Genomic DNA, 21,317 nt, shown 5'->3' on the forward strand with positions numbered 1-21,317 from the left:
GATAAAAATTCTAAAAATAGTCTCTAAAGACAAGTCTGACTACAAAACAAATAATTGTTTTAAATGTCAATGTGGTTTGGAACAACTCTGAATAAAAAGTAAATGCTCATTCTAGAAAATGTCATTCCCAGATGGTAAGTCTTCTTTTCAAAGTTGTTTCTGAACAATTTCCACAAACTTATTAAATGCTACTATTTGCAATCCTTAACATTCAAATTTGTTCTTATAAAGCAAAATATTATGAACTTAGAAATTTTAAATTTCTCTTCAATTAAGAGGCTATAGAAAACATTAATTTGAAGCCAAATAACAGAAAAAAGAATCCTTAATTGTAAAATGTTTGTGCATGACTAGGAATTACTATTTTAAGTGCTCCTAATCTCATCTACCTATATTTGTGAGAACAGTTCTTTACATTTACACTTTTTCTGAACTAAAAAGAATTTGCTTTTTGACTGTTTACATTATTGGTCCTCATTTTGAAATAAGTTATAGTAATACTTTGTTATATTCTGCTGGTATGTGATGAAAGCATGACCTCATGATATAGTTAATAAAATGGAAAATTTTTTCTCTGAAATAAACATTCTCCAGAGCAATGTTAATATTAACTACTCTTTATTAATTTTATTAGCCTTACCTGACTTGCATCCCCTAATCCCAGAAAAAAAGTGCTTTCTTGTAAAGTAATCAGGAAATTCTGGCAGATCCATGAATATAGGCACTATAAATATTCAACGTATTCTTTTAAAAAAGAAAGCACTACTATCCCTGGGCAAGGTAACAAACAGACTAGGTCTTTATCTCTACCTGCTTTAATTTTGTAATGGCAAACCTAGACATTGATATCATGGCTGAATCCTTAATATCACTCTTCACAAAGAGTAAGATTAAATAAAATTACCATTCCAGCAAACTGTATTTTAAAATGAAGCTATGAAAGAGGTGCATTTTACATTTCACCAAGATCAGTCATGCTTTCATAGACTAAAGTCAAATTGCTACAGTTTCAGAAAAGAGAAATTGCTATGCTATTTTCCAGTTTTCGTGTGTACAATTTTACTGACATTTTACCACAGGCATACCCCAAACTCATGTCATTAATTGATCTATTATGCAGAAACACAATGTTAAGCAACATACCATTTTAGGAGACAGTCCACAGGGACAGAAATGAGCAGAACTAAAACAGCAAGGATGCGGAACACTGACCTCTCAGAGTGGAAAGGGGCAAGAAGCAGAAGTCAGAGCCACTAGATTAGGCAGCATCCATATGAACATAACAATAAAATGGCGTTTGTGAGGGCATGGCAAGACATAAAGGTCTTAATGATGTTACTATGAAATGCTACTGGTTTAGGTAATGTTTTGTGGGGTATGCCTGTAGCTAAGAAAAACACTTCTCTTAAGTCAAAAAGTCATGATTCTTTGTGTTGGTGTTACTTTCCTGGCTAACATGAAGGGGACTGCCAGGAAATAAAATAACATTAATTCTGAGTCAATCAAAATTGACTAATATAATTTATGGCTCATTTAAAAAAAGAGAAAGAGAGAGACAGAGTGAAGCCCAAACCCAACAAAACATACCTACAATGGGCTGGTGGCAAAAACTCCAATTTCAGTTGGTTGAATTCATAGGGTTTAAAGCTGGATGGGACCTTAGAGATCCTCTGGTCCAACCCCCTCACTTTACAGAGGAATAAACTGAAGCCCAGAGAGGGGAAGGGACTTGCCCAAGGTCACACAGGTAGTAAGTGGCAGTTCAGCTGGAAGGGGTTAACCATAACACACTGCTTTGTTAGAAAGAATTTTTTTAGGTATGTGTTAATCTTGCAGGTAGGAAATGTCAGAAAACAAGAAAAGAAAAAGTATATGTATTTGTTAAGCAATATTTACCGGTCATGCTGCTGTCTCTATTTAGCCCACTGTGAAGTTTACAATGAACAAATGATGCATCAAATAACCATGATCCAAAGAGATTCAAGATGCTATTCACTTTTGGTCTTCTTGGGGCAGGCAGCGGTCGAGGCTCTGAGCTAGTCTGGTTGGGACTGGAGAGTGGAGAAGTGGAAGACGTCTGGTGCGAGACTTTAGAGGGATGCCCAATGTTAGCCTAGTGGAAGGACAAGAGGACCCCCACACCCACAGGAAAAGTTTAAGACAAAGAGACCCAATTCAAGATCAGATGCTTAAAAAGTAAGGTGTAAAATGGAGCTCTGATGACAATCAGAGATCTTACTGTGCTAGTCTTCACGGTTGCCTTATTCACAGTAACGGTTCGATGCCTTCGATTATGAGGGGGAGTTGTGCTGCTGGCAGTGCTCTGGGGCATGTTTAACCTGTTCACTGGTGTTGGTGGGGCACTGTCACTTCTAGGTCGAGAAATACCTAAAGCAAAAAAACACAGTAATTAGAAGAAATGGTCTTAGTTCAGAGACTGGCATTACTCTTGATGCTGTAATGTTTTACAGGACTATTATTATAAACATCTTCCCCACCCAAAACTGATGGTTTTCATGCTGACAAAATAGTCACTTCCCACCCTTACTTCACCTTGCCATCGGGAGCTTGCATTTTTACCCAACAGCTCCCTGAGACACTTTTATCTTGATTGGCAGCTGGGTCTCTTTGGGTGCTTCACTGCCCCCTTCTGGTTCTGGATCCATAATCAAATCAACTCTAATGTTCCTCCTGTCATTCTATGCCCCTATGGCTCCATCCACCATCCCTAAAACTTGCTGAACTCAAATCCCTTCCCTGGTCACCACTTCCCTATACTCATTATGTCCGCTAACTAGAATTCTGAGAGCAAAGAGTAGCTTAGCCCATAGTGTTTGGCCCATAAGTTTTGAATAAACGCTTTTTCATTCACTTACAGTAAATAGTTTAAACTCAGGATCCTAAAATAAGTTTAGGGATTTTTTTATGATAAAACTAATTATATAAGAAAATTCTTTTCTGAACATGTAACTGAGATTAAAACTGCTTGCTTATTTGATATGCTATGATCCCTAGGAACTTGTAACAATTTTTTGAAAATTCACTTGAATGATTTTATCAAAGAATATCTGTCTTACAGTATCAAAACGTACTATTTTAATTTGAAACAAAAGTCTTAAATATATCTGGTGCCAAAAGATAAAGATCACCAACTCTACCTATGTCCTTGATCACAGTTCCACCAGGCTACTTGAGGAGATTTTCACCTTGATCATCCTTTCAACTTTTTTCTAAAATTTTAATTATTTTTTAAAAAAGCAATATTGATTTTTTTTTTTTTACCAGTTGCCTCCTCTCTTGGCTTCAGTGATATGCCACTATTGTATTTTGATTATCTTTTTTCTTCTCTGATTGTTCTTTCAGTTTCCTTTGCTGGCTCATCATTCTCTTCCCATTGATAAGTGTGGGCATTCACCAAGGTTCTATCCTAGGCTACCTTCTCTTCTCCCTCCCATTATTTCTCCTGATAATCTCATTAGCTTTAGTTCAATGACCAGATTCTCTACAGATTCTCAGACTTTTATATTTTGTCTCTGTATATATTCAATTCCAGGGTCTCTCTTGAATTCCATTAATTCCTGAATTAACTACTGCCTGCCATTCATCTCCATCTGGCTATCCAGTAGGAATCTCAAACCCAAATCTTCTATTTCTCCAAAAACCAAACTCTTCTATTTCTCTTGACTGCACCATCATCTTTCTAGTCCAATCCCTCAAGTTTACAATCTTGGAAATATCTCTATCCAATCAGTTAAGCCTCCTTTCACAACATCTCTCGTATCTGTCTTCCCTCTCCTAAAACAACCACCACCCTAGTTCAGGACCTTATCACTCTTACCACGACTACTATATTAGTCTCCCAATTGATCTCCTTGTCTTCAGTCTCTTCTCTCCAACACACATCTGTCACAACTGCCCACCCACTCAAATCCTCAATGGCCCCCTATTGCATCTAACACAAAATACGAACAAGTATGGCACTTAAAGAAAGCTCTCCACAATGACTCCCACCTACCATTGCACTCATTTCATATTAGTCCCCTCCGTGCACTCTCCATTTCTGTCCAACTGGCCTGCCTGGTATGCCTAGTCATGTCTGATTATTGGTGACCCCATTTTCTTGGCAGAGATACTGGAGTGGTTTGCCATTTCCTTCTCCAGCTCATTTTGCAGATGAGGAACTGAGGCAAACAGGGTTAAGTGACTTGCCCAGGGTCACACAGCTAGTAAGTGTCTGAGGACAGATCTGAACTCAGGAAGATGAGTCTTCCTGATTCCAAGACCAGTGCTCTATCCACTGTATCACTTGGCTGCCCTGATACTGAGAATAGTAGCTTTTAACTAATATTTCTTAAGAAAATTTCTTCTACATCTCTGCCCACACACAGTGATAGTTTGGTTTCATCTACTTCCCTTCTTCCCATGCCTAGTTATTGATTACGTGTCCCCTATCACTTGACTCTCGGCTAAGTTTCTTTTTTTCTTTTAAAGAGAACTTAGGTTGTAGATTACAGGTTTAGGGCTGGAAGGGGCCTTACAGTTCATCTAGTCCAATGCCAATATGTTAAAAATAAGGAAACTAAAGCCCAGGGAGGTTGAGTAACTAGCTCAAAGTCATATAGGTAATAAAATAGCTAGGAATTAAATCTAGGCCTTTTGATTCCACATACAGTATCATTTTTCTATGCTACACTGCCTTTTCCAGGGCTTTAAAATAAAATATACTTCAGTACTTCGAGGATTGATGATTTCATCCTAATAGATAAACTCTCCACTGCTAAAGACTGCAACTCCTCCATGCCTTAAATGAGGATTTCACAAGTTGCTATGCATGAAAAAAAGTCCCCTGGTGGTCAATCTTCTACCAATGAGCCTCCCCAGAGTCTGGTCAAACCTGGTGCTCAGATCACACATCATCCATCACTGAACCTGCACCTGAAGTCTTTTTGGCTTAATACAACTTGCTAGATCTTGTGCTTTACTGGCATAAACCTCTAAAACTCTGACTCACCTTTATTAGAGGACTTGTGGGAAACAGGGTTTTCCTGCTGTTATCTTTTCCTAAACAATATAGAAATCTTATATATGTCCCCAACTTTTCTTTCTTTCTTTCTTTTTTTTTTGAGAAATCATGTAAGAAGCATGCAGATCATAAAAGACTTCAGGAACAACCACTGGAGAAGAGTCCTTTAGAAACATTTAAGGATAAGATAGACTCAGTTTCTGTTTGGAACAGTTCAATTTTGTCCATGTAAGCTCCTTGAGCCAGTGACTATTTTGTGAGGTTGTTTTTTTTTGTCTATATGTATACACTAGGCACTACAGGATAGACTAAAACCATTTTGTAAGGAATTTAGATTTGTAACCAATTTAGATTAATTCCCGATATAGATCAATTCGTAGAAGGACAACAAGAGCCTAAAAAAAATCACTTTGGCCAGCAAATGCTTAATCTCTCAGCCAAGTGAAGAGATATACCAATGGCAACAATGGATTAGAATACAAATTTATTACTAAAATCTAATGGTGGAGGATGGTACACGATTTTGAGAAGTATCATCTCATAAAACAGCAAGAAGCAGTGTGGGGTGCACTAGGGAAGTGACTTTACAGAAAGCTTGGCAACAGACCCAACTAAACCTAAATATCCTAAGGGTTTTTAAGGGCAAAATTATAAGGATGACTAGAAATATTAAAAATAAAGGGGAAAGATCTGTAACCTTTTTCTCCATGATGGTGAAGCAACATTAATATTCTCATATTACAGTCACTGAACTACATGAAGAAATAAAAACAATACTCAAGAAAATAAAGAAGATGAGAATATCTGTATTATACAAATATGTAGGGGGGGGGTCTACTGGAATTAGGGCTAGAAAATGGAACCATGTTCTAATGCATTAGAATATGAGCTCATTGCAAGTAAAGATTATTTCATTCTTTGTATTTGTGACCTTAGTAGCTAGCCCAGGATCTGGTACATAATAGATGTTTAATAAACATGAGTTGAGAGGCAGCGAGGTGGCGCAGTGCATAAAGCACCGAGCCAGACCTGAGTTCAAATCTGACCTCAGACACATAACACTCACATGTGACTCTGGGCAAGGCACTTAACCCCAATTGCCTCACCAAAAAAAAAAAAAAAAACAAGGAAAAAAATAAATATGAGTTGACTGATTGGAAGCAACACAAAGTTGAGTGACTGACTCTCAAAACATCTGAAAGAATAGAGCATATTAAAGTGTTGGAAAAAATCTCAGATTTTTTTATTACATAAAAAGGTAGGGGATAAAAATATTAATTATTGTTTCATGTTTTTACTTTCACATCTCTACAGAGAGATAAAATTATTCTTTATAAGGATAACTATATATACTCTCACTCACTGTCTGAGGGCATCCTCAATGAGGGTTTGAGAACGAAACAGATTTTTGTAAAGGATATTCTACAACAGACTATATACACACATTCAGTTGACTAAATGGTATAGAAAATATAAGATTTATGTTTACTTTTTGTGGCTTAAAAAAAGCATTTACTTGACAAATATGCCAGAAAGGCTCTCCTCCATGATATCTCCCATAAATATGTCAAAATCTAGCAAACTTTCTTGAAAGATATAAGAGGTCCAAATCAAAGAGGAATGGTAAAGTTTTTCTGATGTGCCTGTTTGCAGATGTTGTATTGATTACAAGTTTTAGAACACTGCAGAGGCTCCTAAAGAAATCCATAATCACTTAGGAGTTTGGCCTAACAATCCAGACACACAAAAAAGACCAGGGGAAAAAATGAAAATACTTATTATCCAGATCATGTTATACAGTTGAAAGGAAAATCCAAAGAGCTGGTCCCAGAACTGAACAGAAAAGGGAAAATGCACTGTATTGCCTTTAGGGAATTGCATAGCACTTTGAATGACTCCTTGTTTCTCTCTGAAACAAAGGCATATCTTGTTAACATCAGAGTTCTTCTAATGATGTTGTATGGCTTGCAAGTCATGGAATACTAGTATCCCAAAAATTCCAGGTATAAGTAACCAAAAAGGCAATGAAAAAGCACAAGGTGGGTATGAATAGAATTCAACAAATTTATCAATAAGGAGCTGAGCAGGAGAAACAAGATAAAAGATATTATCAGAAAGCTGTATGATCAGAAAATAAGGTAAGCTGATGAGGTATCAAGAGATAAATAATGGACAGACTGCCTGTTCTACTGGTAGTCATACAATATTAAAAGATCTAGAAGAAAGAAACCAATGAAAGATTTATGGGAGACTGTAGGAAAACAAGTTGCACGGGATAAGAAGGTATGTATGGGCTGTGATCTGCACCCTTGAGAGAAGGATTTACAAGGGTGAGATCAAAGATCCAAAATATCTGAGGCACTCTGGAGATACAGAAACAAAAATGGAAGAGAATAGCTCCTAACCTCAAAAAACTTACATTGCACTTAACTGGAATGCTTGAATTAAAAAACTAGAAGACTTCAAAGTACTTTCGAGCCCTGTGTATTCTATGACTAAAAAATACATCTTAATTTTGGTATATTTATTCTTAGATCAAGTTACTTACCAATAAATACAAAACTCACCTAGGAATGCATCCACCAAGCAGCTGATTCCACGCATAGCACGAAAAAATATATGAGGCAGATGTTTAAGGCAGGGATATTGATTCAATTCTTGTGTCATTCCACTCACATTCAGGAACTGTTCCTGAAATTTGGGAGTAGAGCTTATAATGGCTGGATTACTCAAATCCACGGGATTACTATCAAAAAAGAGAAAAAGTTTTACTTTACTAAATTAACTACAGTCCCTTAACAAGTAGAACTTTGATAATATAAAATGAGATATGATTTAAGAATCTGGCTCTAGAAGGTCATTGTATGTGCATATCACATATAACCAGTCCAGTTTTTATGTTACTCAGTCAAGTGTCACCTGTCCTCTCTACTCCTCAATTTCTTGGTCTTCAAGATTGGTTTGGACCTGATAGCTTCAAAGTTCCATTCAATTCAGTTTAAACAATAAGGACATACTATGTGCAAGCCACTGTTCTAGAACTAAGATAAAGGTGCTAGGGTGAAGACAAAATGAAAAAGTCCCAGCACTTACAGAACTTAAATTCTACTGAGGGATATGACATATGCATAAATGAATATAATACAAAGAAATCTGAGGATGAAGAGAGTATTAACAAGAGTGGAAGGAGAGCAGAAATCAAGGAATACTTAAGAGGTATAAAGAATGAGAAAGGAGTTCATTCTAGACACAGGGGACAGCCTGTATGAAGCCCCAGAGACATGCAACAGATTGTTATGGAATAGCATACATGCCAGTATGCTTGAATGGACAATGCATGAAAAGTAACACAAAATAAGGATAGAAGGGCAGGCTGCAGCCAGACTGTGAAAAATCTTTAAATGGCCCACTAAAGTGTTTCTACTTTATCCCAGAGGCACCAGGAAGCCACCAATTATGTCTGAGCAACTCTATTCTTTGATCCCATAACCAAGTCCCTCTACCTCTCTGGCATTCAGTTTCCTCACCAACAAAATGGCAAAGAATAGGGGAAAGGGAATGAAGTGATCTCTAACATCTCTTCTAGTTCTAACAATTCTGTTTAAGGTTATGCCTTTCTTACACTTAGAACAGAGACACAAATGTGGCCTTACAGCCAGTGGCCTAAGGATTTCCTGGCTCCAATACCTGTCTATGCTATTTATAAAAAAATGAGTGCCAAAGAAGGTGCATAGGGCCTGCTATTACTGTCTTCCTGGGAAAATGTCCAGTAGCAAAAAAGACACCACCAATCTTTGCAATAAAACCTGTTAAGTGTAGGAGACTTCCCCACCTGCAAGAGGAAACCTTGACTACAAGTTTACATGAGCTCTTTCTTTGACTTGTCCAGAGAATAAGATCACTGTGTACTAGAGGGATTTTCAAATTTTTTAATGTCCACTAGCATGGATTTTATTTTTCTCAACCAATTACATGGATAAAATAGTAACAAAGAAATGGTAAGGTAAATCAGGCAATGATTGTAGAGATAAATATTTAACATAACAGTAAAATTCATGAACAGATTTATACATGAATATTTGGATTCAGAATATATTTGAAATAGTTTATAACTGCATATATGATTAGCTATATAATCCCATAAAACTACATTTATACATAATTTGTTAGGAGTCCAATTTTCATTCATTGTCTTTAATATATAAAAATTAAAAAGAAAAACTTTAATCATTAGGTATGTAGATAAAACATATAATTTGTTTTCTTAAAAATTAATAAAGCCTCATTTTCATTACAATAGCAACATTTTTTTGTTGAAAACAACTCCCTAACACCTAGAAAAATGCTAAGAATGTAGTAGAAAATAATAAATACCAAAGAGAATTTTTTTTTACCACACTGATTTACTTTAAAGAGTCTGGTAAAATGTAAACACTCTTTCTTGGATGAAAGAAATTGTCTTATATTTTGATTTGGTTCAATTAATAAGCAGTAAGCCTCTATTACATATTCTAAACAGCAGTAGGCACTATATATATATATATATTTTTAGGCAATTGGGGTTAAGTGACTTGCCCGGAGTCACACAGTTAGTAAGTGTCAAGTGTTTGGTCTGAGGCCAGATTTGAACTCAGGTCCTCCTGACTTCAGGGCCGGTGCTCTATCCACTGCGCCACATAGCTGCCCCTGTATTAGGCACTATTAAGATTTAAAAGAAGCATAAAAGAAGCTTTCAATCTCACTGAAGAGATAATGCATAAACAAGGGAAACATTTAAACAATACCTTAACATATGTAAAAAGCGAAACCATGTCTGTGCAATGCAGTCATTATCCATTTCAGGAGGGATAAGACTGGCATCTTCATCAGGAACTTTAAATTGAGGAAATGAAGGACCATATGTAAAACGTAGTAACCTAGGAGAAGAAATACTGATTCATGAAATTCACCCTTAAATAGCTATAGAAAAAAACAGAAAGCATTAAAATATGAAGAGAAGACATCCAATTCAACTGAAAGACAAAAGCTAGCTAAACTTCAGATGAACCTGGAAGGAGACACATAGCAAATGACATCATGTAATTTATTTGATTCTACTCTCTCAAAATGTACAATATAATTGTGTTAAGGGTTTTAGGTAAGATTTTATTTCTCATTTAGAACATCTGAGTACAGATGTTGATGGTTCTTAAATTTTCAATAAAAAAAAAATTAAAGAAATAGCATAAATACATTCTAATTTACCAAACAAAAAAGATTCACTTCTAGCAAGAACTTCTAGTGAATGTTACTGATCAATCATTAAATTTCCTTTTTATAAAAAACATCTATTGTATAAAGCATTGAACCTGCTGAGGTACATCATCATTTACTCAACAAATATTTATTGAGTGCCTACTATAACAGACAAGGGCCTTGTGTTAGTTACCATGGGGAATCAGGCATGGTCTCTGACTTCAAAGAATTTCTAAGCTAGTAGGAGGAGAGTAAGAAGTCAAAATACACTAAGTACCACAAAAAAAAGTAAAGTGCTTTAAGAATTCAGTAGAGGGAGAGAGCACACTTATTAGAAGAGAGGAGGAGTAGAAATCAAGGAAATCTTAATGAAAAAGGTAATATTTTGGCTGGGATTTGAAGGACAGGTAGAACTTTCATAAGCAGAAATGGGGTTGAGATATATAGCTTGAGTGCTATATTCACACATCTAAAGGATTGTCATAAGGAAGTGGGCTTAGACTTACCTTGATTGGTCCTGGAGAAGAGAAACAGGGTTAACTGATAGGAGCTTATAGAAAGGCATATTTTAGCCACCCCCCCAAAAAAACAACAAACCCTTCCCAATACTCAGAACTGTTCAGTGAATGGAATTGTCTTCCTCAGGACATAATGAATTTGTCATTAAAGGTCTTCAAGCAGGGGCTGGAAGTTGGGGATTTGTAGAAAAGAGTTGTGCTTCACGTAGCAGAAAGGCTGGACTAAAAGACCTCTGAAGTTCTTTCCAACTCAAGTACTAGGATTCTATCTCTAAATTCTATTTCACAAATAATTAAGATAAAAATTGGGGAAAATCTGCTTTGTTCAAATAAATAACCAAGGACTTTATCAATATAGTTAGTGTGACCAATTTAAGGAAGAAAACCACTTACCTAGAAGTGAGTGCACAAATAGCTTTGCTCCACTGCTCCACCACAGCTGGGTGATGCCTCCAGTTGGCCACCATCTCCTTGGCAGTTTTCCAGTAGGGTGGGGTTGGGAAACAACGAGTACAAGCTAGTAACCAGACCTCAAAGAGAACACCAATCAACTTCTCTGCTAGATTCTCAGCAATGCCACCTTACCAAAAGTGAAAAAAACATATATTTGGCATGCTTATTATGAAAACATTATAGTTCAAATATTAATGTGGGGAGAAGTCATAAAATAATTAAACAAACTTCACTGCATATGTGTAGTCATGATAATAACTAGCATATTAGTCTGACATTTTGCCTTCAGATAATTATTGTCCTCAATAATGAAACTTTAAAATACACATTACAGCTAAGTTACTGTAACAGAAATCTTGAATAAATTCAAAAAGAATTTAAATTTTTAGGTTAAATTGCCATTTATCAAATAATAGCAATCAATAAGATTTTCAGTAAAGCTCTGAAACCACTTTAATGCCCTCTTTTGTGCAATATTACACTCAAGGCACAAGGAGACTGATAAGGAAAGAGAAGGAATAACAAACACACGAACACCAATCTTTCATAAATGGAAATGCATCCCCTTGCTGCTGTTTTTAAATTACTGTGGGGGAAAAAAGAAGTTAGATGATAGATATCCTTTATTACATGCGGCTTCAGAGGGCAGAACTAGGACCAATGAACAGAAATTATAGAAGATTTCAGTTCAGCAAAAAAGACAGGACTTTGCAGTACTTAGAGCTATAGAAAGAAAGGAAGAAAGGAAAGAAAGAAGGAAAGAAAGAAAGAAAGAGAGAGAGAAAGGAAGAAAGAAAGAAAGCATTGCCCTGAGAAACAGTGAATTCCATGTCACTGAAAATGTTCAAGCTGAAGCTGAGGATGATTATAAAGGTGATTCCTATGACCTCTAGGTTCCTTTCAGCTGTGAGATTCTGATTCCTTTCTAAAAAGTATCCTCTGACAAAACTAATACAACCAAGATTAGATGGAAAGCAGAAATCCGGGAAATAAATTTTACAGTTAGTGTCTCTGATAAAGGCCTCATTTCTCAAATATATAGAGAACTGAGTCAAATTTATAAGAATACAAGTCATTCCCCAATTAATAAATGATCAAAGGATATGAAAAGGCAGTTTTCAAATGAAGAAATCAAAGCTATCTACCATCATATGAAAAAAAAAATGCTCTAAATCACTACTGATTAGAGAAATGCAAATGAAAACAACTCTGAGATACCACCTCATACCTATCAGATTGGCTAATATGACAGAAAAGGAAAATGATAAATGTTGGAAAAGATGTGAGAAAACTGGGACATTAGTGCACTACTGGAGTTATGAACTGATCTAACCATTCTGGGGAGCAATTTGGAACTATGCCCAAAGGGTTATAAAACCATGCATGCCATTTGATCCAGCAATACCTCTACTAGGTCTGTATCCCAAAGAGATAAATTTTTTTGAAAAGGGGAAAGGACCTATTTGTATAAAAATATTTACAGCAGTTCTTTTTGTGGTAGCAAAGAATTGGAAATTGAGAGGATGTCCATCAATTGGGGAATGGTTGAACAAGTTGTGGTATATGCTAGTGATGGAATACTACTGTGCTATAAGAAATGATGAGCAGGCTGATTTCAGAAAAATCTGGAAAGACTTACAAACACTGTCACAAAGTGAAATGAGCAGAACCAGAACACCATATAGAGTAACAGTAATATTGTATGATGCTGTGACTCAGTTATACCCAGAAATACAATGATCCAAGACAGTTCCAAAGGACTGAACTGATGGAATCTGAATGCAGATTGAAGCGTACTATTTTTCACTTTATTTTCTTTTTGTGTTTTTTTTTTGGGGGGGGGAGTTGTGTCTTCTTTTACAACATGACTAATATGGAAATATGTTTTGCATATTTTCATATTTGCACATGTATAACCTGTATCAAATTGCTTACTATCTTTGAGGGAAGGGAAGGGAGAAAAAGAATTTAGAGTTCAAAATTTTGTTTGTTTTGTTTTTAAGCAATTAGGGTTAAGTGACTTGCCCAGGGTCACACAGCTAGTAAGTGTCAAGTGTTTGGTCTGAGGCCAGATTTGCACTCAGGTCCTCCTGACTTCAGGGCCGGTGCTCTATCCACTGCGCCACCTAGCTGCCCTGGAGTTCAAAATTTTTAAAAATGAATGTTAAAGGTTTTTACATGTATTTGGGGAAAAAAGAAAATTTTGAGGAGGTGGAGCCAAGATGGTGGAGTAAAAGCAGTGACCTGCTTGAGCTCTCCCCCAAACCCCTCCAAATACCTATGAAAAAATAGTTCTAAACAAATTCTAAAGCAGCAGAACCCACAAAAAGACAGAGTGAAACAAATTTCCAGCCCAAGACAACCTGTATGATTGATCAGAAAGGTATATAGTGCAAGGCTGGGAGAGGAATGCAGTTCTGCATGGGCGCGCAGGCCACAGTGAACCTGGAGCAGGCCTCAGAGGACTGAATCACAGGCAGCTGTGGCAGTTTCCAGACTTCTCAACCCATGAATGCCAAAGACAACTTAGAAGGTCAGTGGGAAAAGTCTGTTTCTGTGGTGGTGAGAGAGAAGCATGGTGGGGTTCCAGTTCTAGTCCCCAAGCTCGGCCCCGGGGCGGCGGCTGCCTCCTAAGCTTCTGGTCCACAGACTGAGGGGGAATCGAGTGGCTGATCAGAGGGGGATTGCAGAGATCTCTCTGCTGGTGCAGGATTCTCTTGCTTTGCCCGTGCTTGGATCTGGGTCACAGTTCTGGGTGGTGGTCCTGGGGTGAGGAGGAGTTTAGCATGGTGGAGCTTGTAGTAATGCTTGTGATCACTCACAGAGCAGAGCACAGGCCAGGAAAGGAGTAAACACCTCACCCTTGATCATACCACCTTGGAAGAACTGAAAATTTACAGGTCCCTAGAAGTATCTCTGAAAATAGCTGCACAAAAGCCCTGGAGCTTGGGACAGTACATTCTCCACACTGGAAACAGACCCCTACCTTCACAAAGAGTTTATAACTCAAGTAATTGTCCAGGATCATGAGCAAGCAGCACAAAAAGAGTCATACTATATTATCTTACTTTGGTGACAAAGAAGATCAAAACATACAACCAGAAGAAGACAACGAAGCCAAAGCTCCTACATCCAAAGCCTCCAAGAAAAATATGAATTGGTCCCAGGCCATGGAAGAGATCAAAAAGGATTTTGAGAAGCAAGGAAGAGAAGAAGAGGAAACATTGAGACTGATGCTAAATGAGATCCAAAAAAATACTGAAGAAAATTACACCTTAAAAAATAGTCTAACCCAAATGGCAAAAGAGGTCCAAAAAGCCAACGAGGAGAAGAATACCCTACAAAGCAAAATTGGCCAAATGGAAAAGGAAGTCCAAAAGCTTACTGAAGAAAATACTTCCTTAAAAATTAGAATGGAGCAATTGGAAGCTAGTGACAATTTGAGAAATCAAGGCACTGTAACACTAATCCAAAAGAATGAAAAAATAGAAGAGAATGTGAAATATCTCATTGGAAAAACAACTGACCTGGAAAATAGATCCAGGACAGAGAACTTAAAAATTATTGGACTATCTGAAAGCCATGATCAAAAAAAGAGCCTAAACATCATCTTTCAAGAAATTATCAAGGGAAACTGCCCTGATATTTTAGAACTAGAGGGCAAAATAGAAATTGAAAGAATCCACCAATCACCTCCTGAAAGAGATCCCCTAAGGAAAACTCCTAGGAATATTGTAGCCAAATTCCAGAGTTCCCGGGTCAAGGAGAAAATATTGCAGGCAGCCAGAAAGAAAAACAATTCAAGCACTGTGGAAACACAATCAGGGTAACACAAGATTTAGCAGCTTCTACATTAAGGGACCAGAGGGCATGGAGTACGATATTTCGGAGGCAAAGGAGACAGGACTACAATCAAGAATCACCTACCCAGCAAAACTGAATATAATCCTTCAGGGTACAAAATGGTCATTCAATGAAATAGGGGACTTTCAAGCATTCCTGAGGAAAAGACCAGAGCTGAATATAAAATTTGACTTTCAAATACAAGACTCAAGTGAAACATGGAAATGATAAACAGGAAAGAGAAATCATAAGTGACAGGAAACAGAAATCATAAGAGACTTATTAAGGTTGAACTGTTTACATTCCTACAGGGAAAGACGATATTTGTAACTCATGAGTCTTTTGTCAGTATTAGGGTAGTGGGAGGGAAAAAAATTATATGTATGTATAGACAGACAGATAGAGGGCACAGGGTGAGTTGAAGGTGAAGGGGTGATATCTGGAAAATAAAATTAAGGGGTGAGAGAGGATTATACTGGGAGAAGGAGAAAGGGAGAAGTAGAATGGGGTAAATTATCTCACATGAAATAGACAAGAAAAGGCTTTTACAATGGAGGGGAAATGGGGGAAAGTGAGAGGGAATGAATGAATCTTATTCTCATAGGATTTGGCTTAAGGAGGGAATAACATACACAATGGGGTATGGAAATCTATCTTACCCGACAGGAAAATAAGGGGGGGAAGGGGACAAGAGAGCAGGGGATTGATAGAGGGGAGGGCAGATTGCGGGAAGGGATAATCAAAAGCAAACACTTCTGAGGAGGGACAGGGTCAAAAGAGAGAATAGAATAAATGAGGGGTAGGATAGGATGAAGGAAAATATACTTAGTTTTTTACAACATAACTACACATCTATAACTTGTATCGAGATGCTTGCCTTTTCAATGAGGGTGGGTGGGAAGGGAAGAAGGGAGAAAATTTGTAACCCAAAGTTTTAAAAATACATGTTAAAAATAAAAAAAATTTTTTAAATTAAAAAATAAAATAAAATATGGGGATGAGTTCAAAAAAAGAAAATATTATTAATGTAAGAAAAAAATCTTCTGAACATCAGCAGAAGGGGCAGACGAAACAAAGAGGTCTTCTCCCTTGGAGAGGATCTTTAGAGGACATAGGAACTACAATGCCAATTTAGAAGATGTGCGTATTGCTTTCTGGTACACCTAAGAGTCTGTAATACGAGATTATCTTTAAATGGGTTAGCTGTAGGATATTATGCTGCCATATTTACACAAGATGCAGGGTTTTTACAACAAAAGAGTTACAAAGGCTGGATACCACAGTCGTGTACATCTCATTTATGGTATGTAAACTAGCTCAGATTTTTAGCCTCTACTTGTAGGAAGCTGTGGTAAAAAGATGACAACAGGGGAAACAGTAGGATGGAAGGAGATCATCAGACAAAGAGGAAGCAGGAACAGGGATGTAGACCAAATTGGGGAAATGAAAAGGAAAAAGGGTAAGGGGGTACTAAGAAAACTTAACAAGGGGAGAGGCTTAACAAGAAGAGAATGTATAAACCTTGAAATAACATTCGAGGACAGTATAGAAGGAGGTATGGGTCTATAAGTTCACATCCTTCCCTCACCATCCCCTCAAAAAAAAGAAAATTTAGCCCTTTACTTAGGAAAGAGATTCTTAAAACTTTTTTTGTATCCTGGAACCCTCTCATAGTCCTGGACTCTTTCTCTGAATAATACTTTTGAATGCACAAAATATTAAAGATTGTAAAGGAAACCAATTACATTAAAATACTACTACCAAGATAGTCTTTAAAATACAAGTTCACGGACCCCAGGTTAGGAACCCTTGATTTATATGTCACTCTGTTAACATACAATTGTAATTCAAACTTTTATAATATTTCATAACTTTTTAATAAGACACATTGACAACTTTGTATATATGTCATGATTTGTAAAGTTTTTTCTTTAAATAAAAATAGAAGTTTATTATATGCTTACATTAGAAAAATATAATGTTTGAAGTAATTACTGCTGAAGCATTATCAAGTTTTTGAAAGTTTCCAAATCTACAGAAATGCTAAGTTGGTTTTACAGATGGTTATTCCTTATTGAAATTATCAGTCCATCAATGTCTTTTGAGATGAATTGCATTCAATTCAAACAAACATTTATTAAGCACCTACTATGGGTAAAGATAAGTGCTATATGGAAGTATCACTATAGAATACAGGCCAAAATCTCAGGCTGAGCTCCTGAATCAGGTCCAAACTCAGTTTCAATGGCCAACAAAATGTATCTTCAAACAAAGCTCTTTCTCAGAGACATCTTTGCTACTGATCGTTTTAAGTACCCAAGAAATTTCTAAAGCTGATGTGTTCAAAGGTTACAATGTGCTTGAGGAACAGGGCCAAATATAAGTTATTTTAAAAACAGAACAAAAACTCTACAAAATAACAACAACGAAAAACCCCAAATACACATACCTTGAACAGTTGGCATTGCCAGAAGAATGTCATTAATCTGCAGGAGAAATAACAATAAAACTTCCCATGTTTCTCGTGCCATGATGGTTGACTCACGGGCTAGTTTCTGGATGGCTCTCAAAACCTGTAAGCATAGTCTAATCTGATTGGAGCCCTGTTCCTGCCTATAGAGAAAACAGGTAACAGAATTGAAATAAACAGATTTGTTGCTAAATGTTTTCCCACAAAAGAGTCAAATCAACCATTCAGAGCACTGGAGTCACACTAACATTATTTTTTTCGTTTGAAAAATACTCTATTATCGCGCTCAAACAGGTGGTCAAACCTAAGCAAGCATCAACATAGTCATATCAGAAAGTCTAGATCTTAAGCTCTCATAATGGGATGTCAATTTGGCCTCCTTTGTGTCAGGTACTTGAAACTTAAGGCTCTCACTTTGATTATCAATGTAGTACAACAAAGCTACAGGTACTTGTTAGAGGACACATGATCATGAATTGGATGAGATATAGCACCAGTCTAAAGCTTAAGACACCTGACATTTGAGAAGGATGGTCTAATGGACACATTAACTATATGTGTACCTAGATTCTTCAAGTTCTAACCTTTTACTCTGTGAGAACATCAGAAAGCAAAATGCTACATTGTCCCATCTCCTCACATAAGCTGATTTAATGCTATACACTCTGCCTTAATAGGATGATAAAATCACTTGGTTAAAATGTTTCTTTATCTTTTGTATAATTGCCTTTGGAAATACCATTATGTCACTCAGCATCTTTATATAAAGTTCTGTACAAAATGTTCCTGCCTGTGATCTTCAGAGAATACACATCATAAAAACCTAATATTTACTGATTCTGTTGAACAAATTAAATCTTGATTTCTTAAAGGGAAGCAGCATGGTACAATGAAAGGAAAGCTGTATTAGAAAGTAAGAGTCCTGGTTTTTAAGTCCATGTTCTGCTGCTAACCAAACTATGGAATTTTGAGCAAATCATTCTCAATGTCAATTCTTCCTTTTGTTAAATGAGAGGGTTGGCCTAGATGATTTCAAAGGTACCTCCCTAGCTTCAATGGTACATGAATATAAGGATTCCATCCTTAAATAGGATAAAATCAGCTTGGTGATCAAAAGAAGTTACATCATTCACTCAAAAAGCATTAGGCATCTACGGTGTATGGGAAATTGTGCTAGGTGCTAAAAAGTCATGAATAAGACACTGTCCTTACTCTCCAAGACCTAACAATCTTATATGGGAAAGAGAGTTGTCCATCCCAGGTAGAACAATGTGAGCAAAGGCACAGGGGAAAAACAAGACAGAATAAGATCAGCGAATGGCAAGCAGTCGAGTTTGGATAGAATCAAGAATGCATGACGGGACATGTATAGCATGTCCCAAAAGTCTTAGTGCAGTTTAAACTTTTAATAACTTTAACTGTACTACGACTTTTGGGACAACCTGTATAAGGCTGGGAAGGGCAAGTGGGCTAGATTATAAAAGTCCTTGAGTGGTAGCCTAATGAAAGTTTCCTATAAGTCAGCAATTGTTAACAATAAGTATGGATAAAGCAGTACAATCAGATGGAATAAATGTCTATGGAAGGGGGAATGTCGAGTATAAAAGAGCAAAGAGTATTATGAGTCCTTGGGTAGATGGGGGAGTGGGAGATGGAGCAGCCATCACTGGAGAAGCAGTATTCTCAAGAGAAGTCCAAATAAATTTAAGAGCATCAACAAAGTTTAAACCTGTACGGCAAAGAGTTTTTAAAAATCCTCTATCTTGGAATGAGCTATTTGTTGTTGTTTTAAGGGGAGAGGGGCAAAATTCATGAGAAGCATTAGATTAACACCATTCAGTCAACAATTTGTAAAACTACTGGTGTCATTTAATGCAGAAAGAGGTGATCTCAAACTCCAGCTCTTTGGTACAGTAAGCAATACTCATCTGATATAACTTTACGAGACATAATTGGCCAGGCTCTTTCTAATATTTAGACATTACATTTTTTTCCTTTCTTAGGATATTGTAAACGAGTTGCAAGCAAAGGATATATAGTTCTTAGAAAAAAGTCTGAGTGCTAGGTAGCAACGAACATAGTAGAATGGAAAGAATTATAGAAATGGAGTTAGAAAACCTGGCTTGGACTTCTGGCTCTGCCACTTACTATGTGACTTTGGACAAGTTCACTTCAACTTCTCCAAACCTCAATTTCTTTATCAACGAAATGGGCATAATGATCCCTGTACCACCTACTTCACATGGTTGTTATGGCGATCATATAGAACAAATAGATGTGGAAGTGCTCTGAAATCATAAAGCATATGTATGGAAGTGTATAAATGTGAATTACTTTAAAGTAGGAAACTTAGTTTTTTAGTCTACAGTGGGGAACATGTCACAATATCTTCACTTATGCTAACAAACATGCTAGAGGTGAAACTGAACATTCAAAGTGCATATCCACATATGGTTCAAGAAAAAGTCTAGTTGGGTAAATTTTATACAAATTCCTATTCAATTCTCCTTTTTAACTTGAAGTACAGCATTAGTCTCCAACCAGAAAGTCATCATCCAAAAGGCTAATAGTGCTTTATCATCAAGTACCCATCATTAAACTACATTTCTTGAGCACTCTAAACTTTGTAAAGTACCTTTACCTCATTTGATCCTCAGAACAACCTCATGAGGTAGGTAACACAGATATTAATGTCTTCCCAACACACACACACACACACACACACACACACACACACACAGTCACTCCACTTTATAGATAATGAAACTGAGACTAAGAGGTTAACTAACTTGTTCATGGTCACACAGTAATTACAGATAGGACTCAAACCCAGGTGTCTAAAGACCAGCACTCTTTCAATTATACCAGTTATCTCTCAATTTCTATAATTTCTTAAAAAAGAAAATTCTATGGTTAAAAAACATTTGATGATACTATAAAAAGTCAGAGAACTGCCAGTTATTTCTTAAACTGTTTCTTACCTTGGTACAAAAAGATTTTGCAGGTGTTTTAAAATAGTTTGAACATATAGGTTGGGTTCTTTGATGACTGGCAATGGAATGGAGTCTTTTGGTAATACTAGGGCCATAATCCAATCTGTATACACATCCACACAATATTTTACAGTATCTCCATCCAATGGAAGGGTCAGTCCATAGCAAATCACTTCCATGGTCCATTTTACCTAAGCAAAGTAAAATAACAACATTAGATTATTGTTCTACTTTAAACACAATTTTAACTAAATAATGAGGCTAAATTAATCACTTTTTACTGCTATAACATCAGAAGGGACAGTACAGTCATCTTGATACATACATATTTACCTAGGACATAAATTTTCTAAATACCACGTGTTACTACATGTATTCTGAGCAGACACTTGAAGCAAAAAACAAAGCACATTTTAAAATGCCAAACCTGCACAAAGCATAACACTTCTGGGGGAAAAAAAGTAGACATTCATGTCACTTTCAAGTTCTAGTCAATAGTCAAACCCCCATCTATTCCTTCAAAACATCACATAAATCCAATAAGCACCTCTGTGCTGTCACATATACTTCCCATTTTAGTTCAGTTCCTATCTTTAGGTGTAAATAATGAAGATAAAAGTGGGATCCAAATATTGCATTCATATCAGATCACTAATCTCTAGCTCAGCAGTACCTTCCAGGCTGACTTGCTATAGTTTGGGCCCAAGACCTCTCACACTTTGATATTCAAAGGCTGACTTTCAAAGGAACACTGCCTCCTAAGCCTCCAGTGACCTTTCCCG

The 21,317-nt window shown here is 36.7% G+C and overlaps 1 protein-coding gene across 2 annotated transcripts in view; it reads right to left on the reverse strand.

Annotated features, from left to right (window-relative positions):
- The window catches only part of RALGAPB (Ral GTPase activating protein non-catalytic beta subunit), a 96,511-nt gene that overhangs the window by 55,459 nt on the left and 19,735 nt on the right, over window positions 1–21,317 (reverse strand). For both annotated transcript variants that reach the window (XM_027867107.1, XM_027867106.1), the window contains exons 3-9: window positions 20,524–20,726; window positions 17,522–17,685; window positions 11,170–11,356; window positions 9,808–9,939; window positions 7,591–7,769; window positions 2,240–2,388; window positions 1,897–2,113 (exon numbers count right to left, since the gene is read on the reverse strand). In XM_027867107.1, coding sequence (XP_027722908.1) covers window positions 1,897–2,113; window positions 2,240–2,388; window positions 7,591–7,769; window positions 9,808–9,939; window positions 11,170–11,356; window positions 17,522–17,685; window positions 20,524–20,726 — 1,231 coding nt within the window. The remainder of the gene's footprint in view (window positions 1–1,896; window positions 2,114–2,239; window positions 2,389–7,590; window positions 7,770–9,807; window positions 9,940–11,169; window positions 11,357–17,521; window positions 17,686–20,523; window positions 20,727–21,317) is intronic.

This window comes from Vombatus ursinus, unplaced genomic scaffold, assembly GCF_900497805.2.
Source record: "Vombatus ursinus unplaced genomic scaffold, bare-nosed wombat genome assembly UNPS02014785.1, whole genome shotgun sequence".
NCBI lineage: Eukaryota > Metazoa > Chordata > Mammalia > Diprotodontia > Vombatidae > Vombatus > Vombatus ursinus.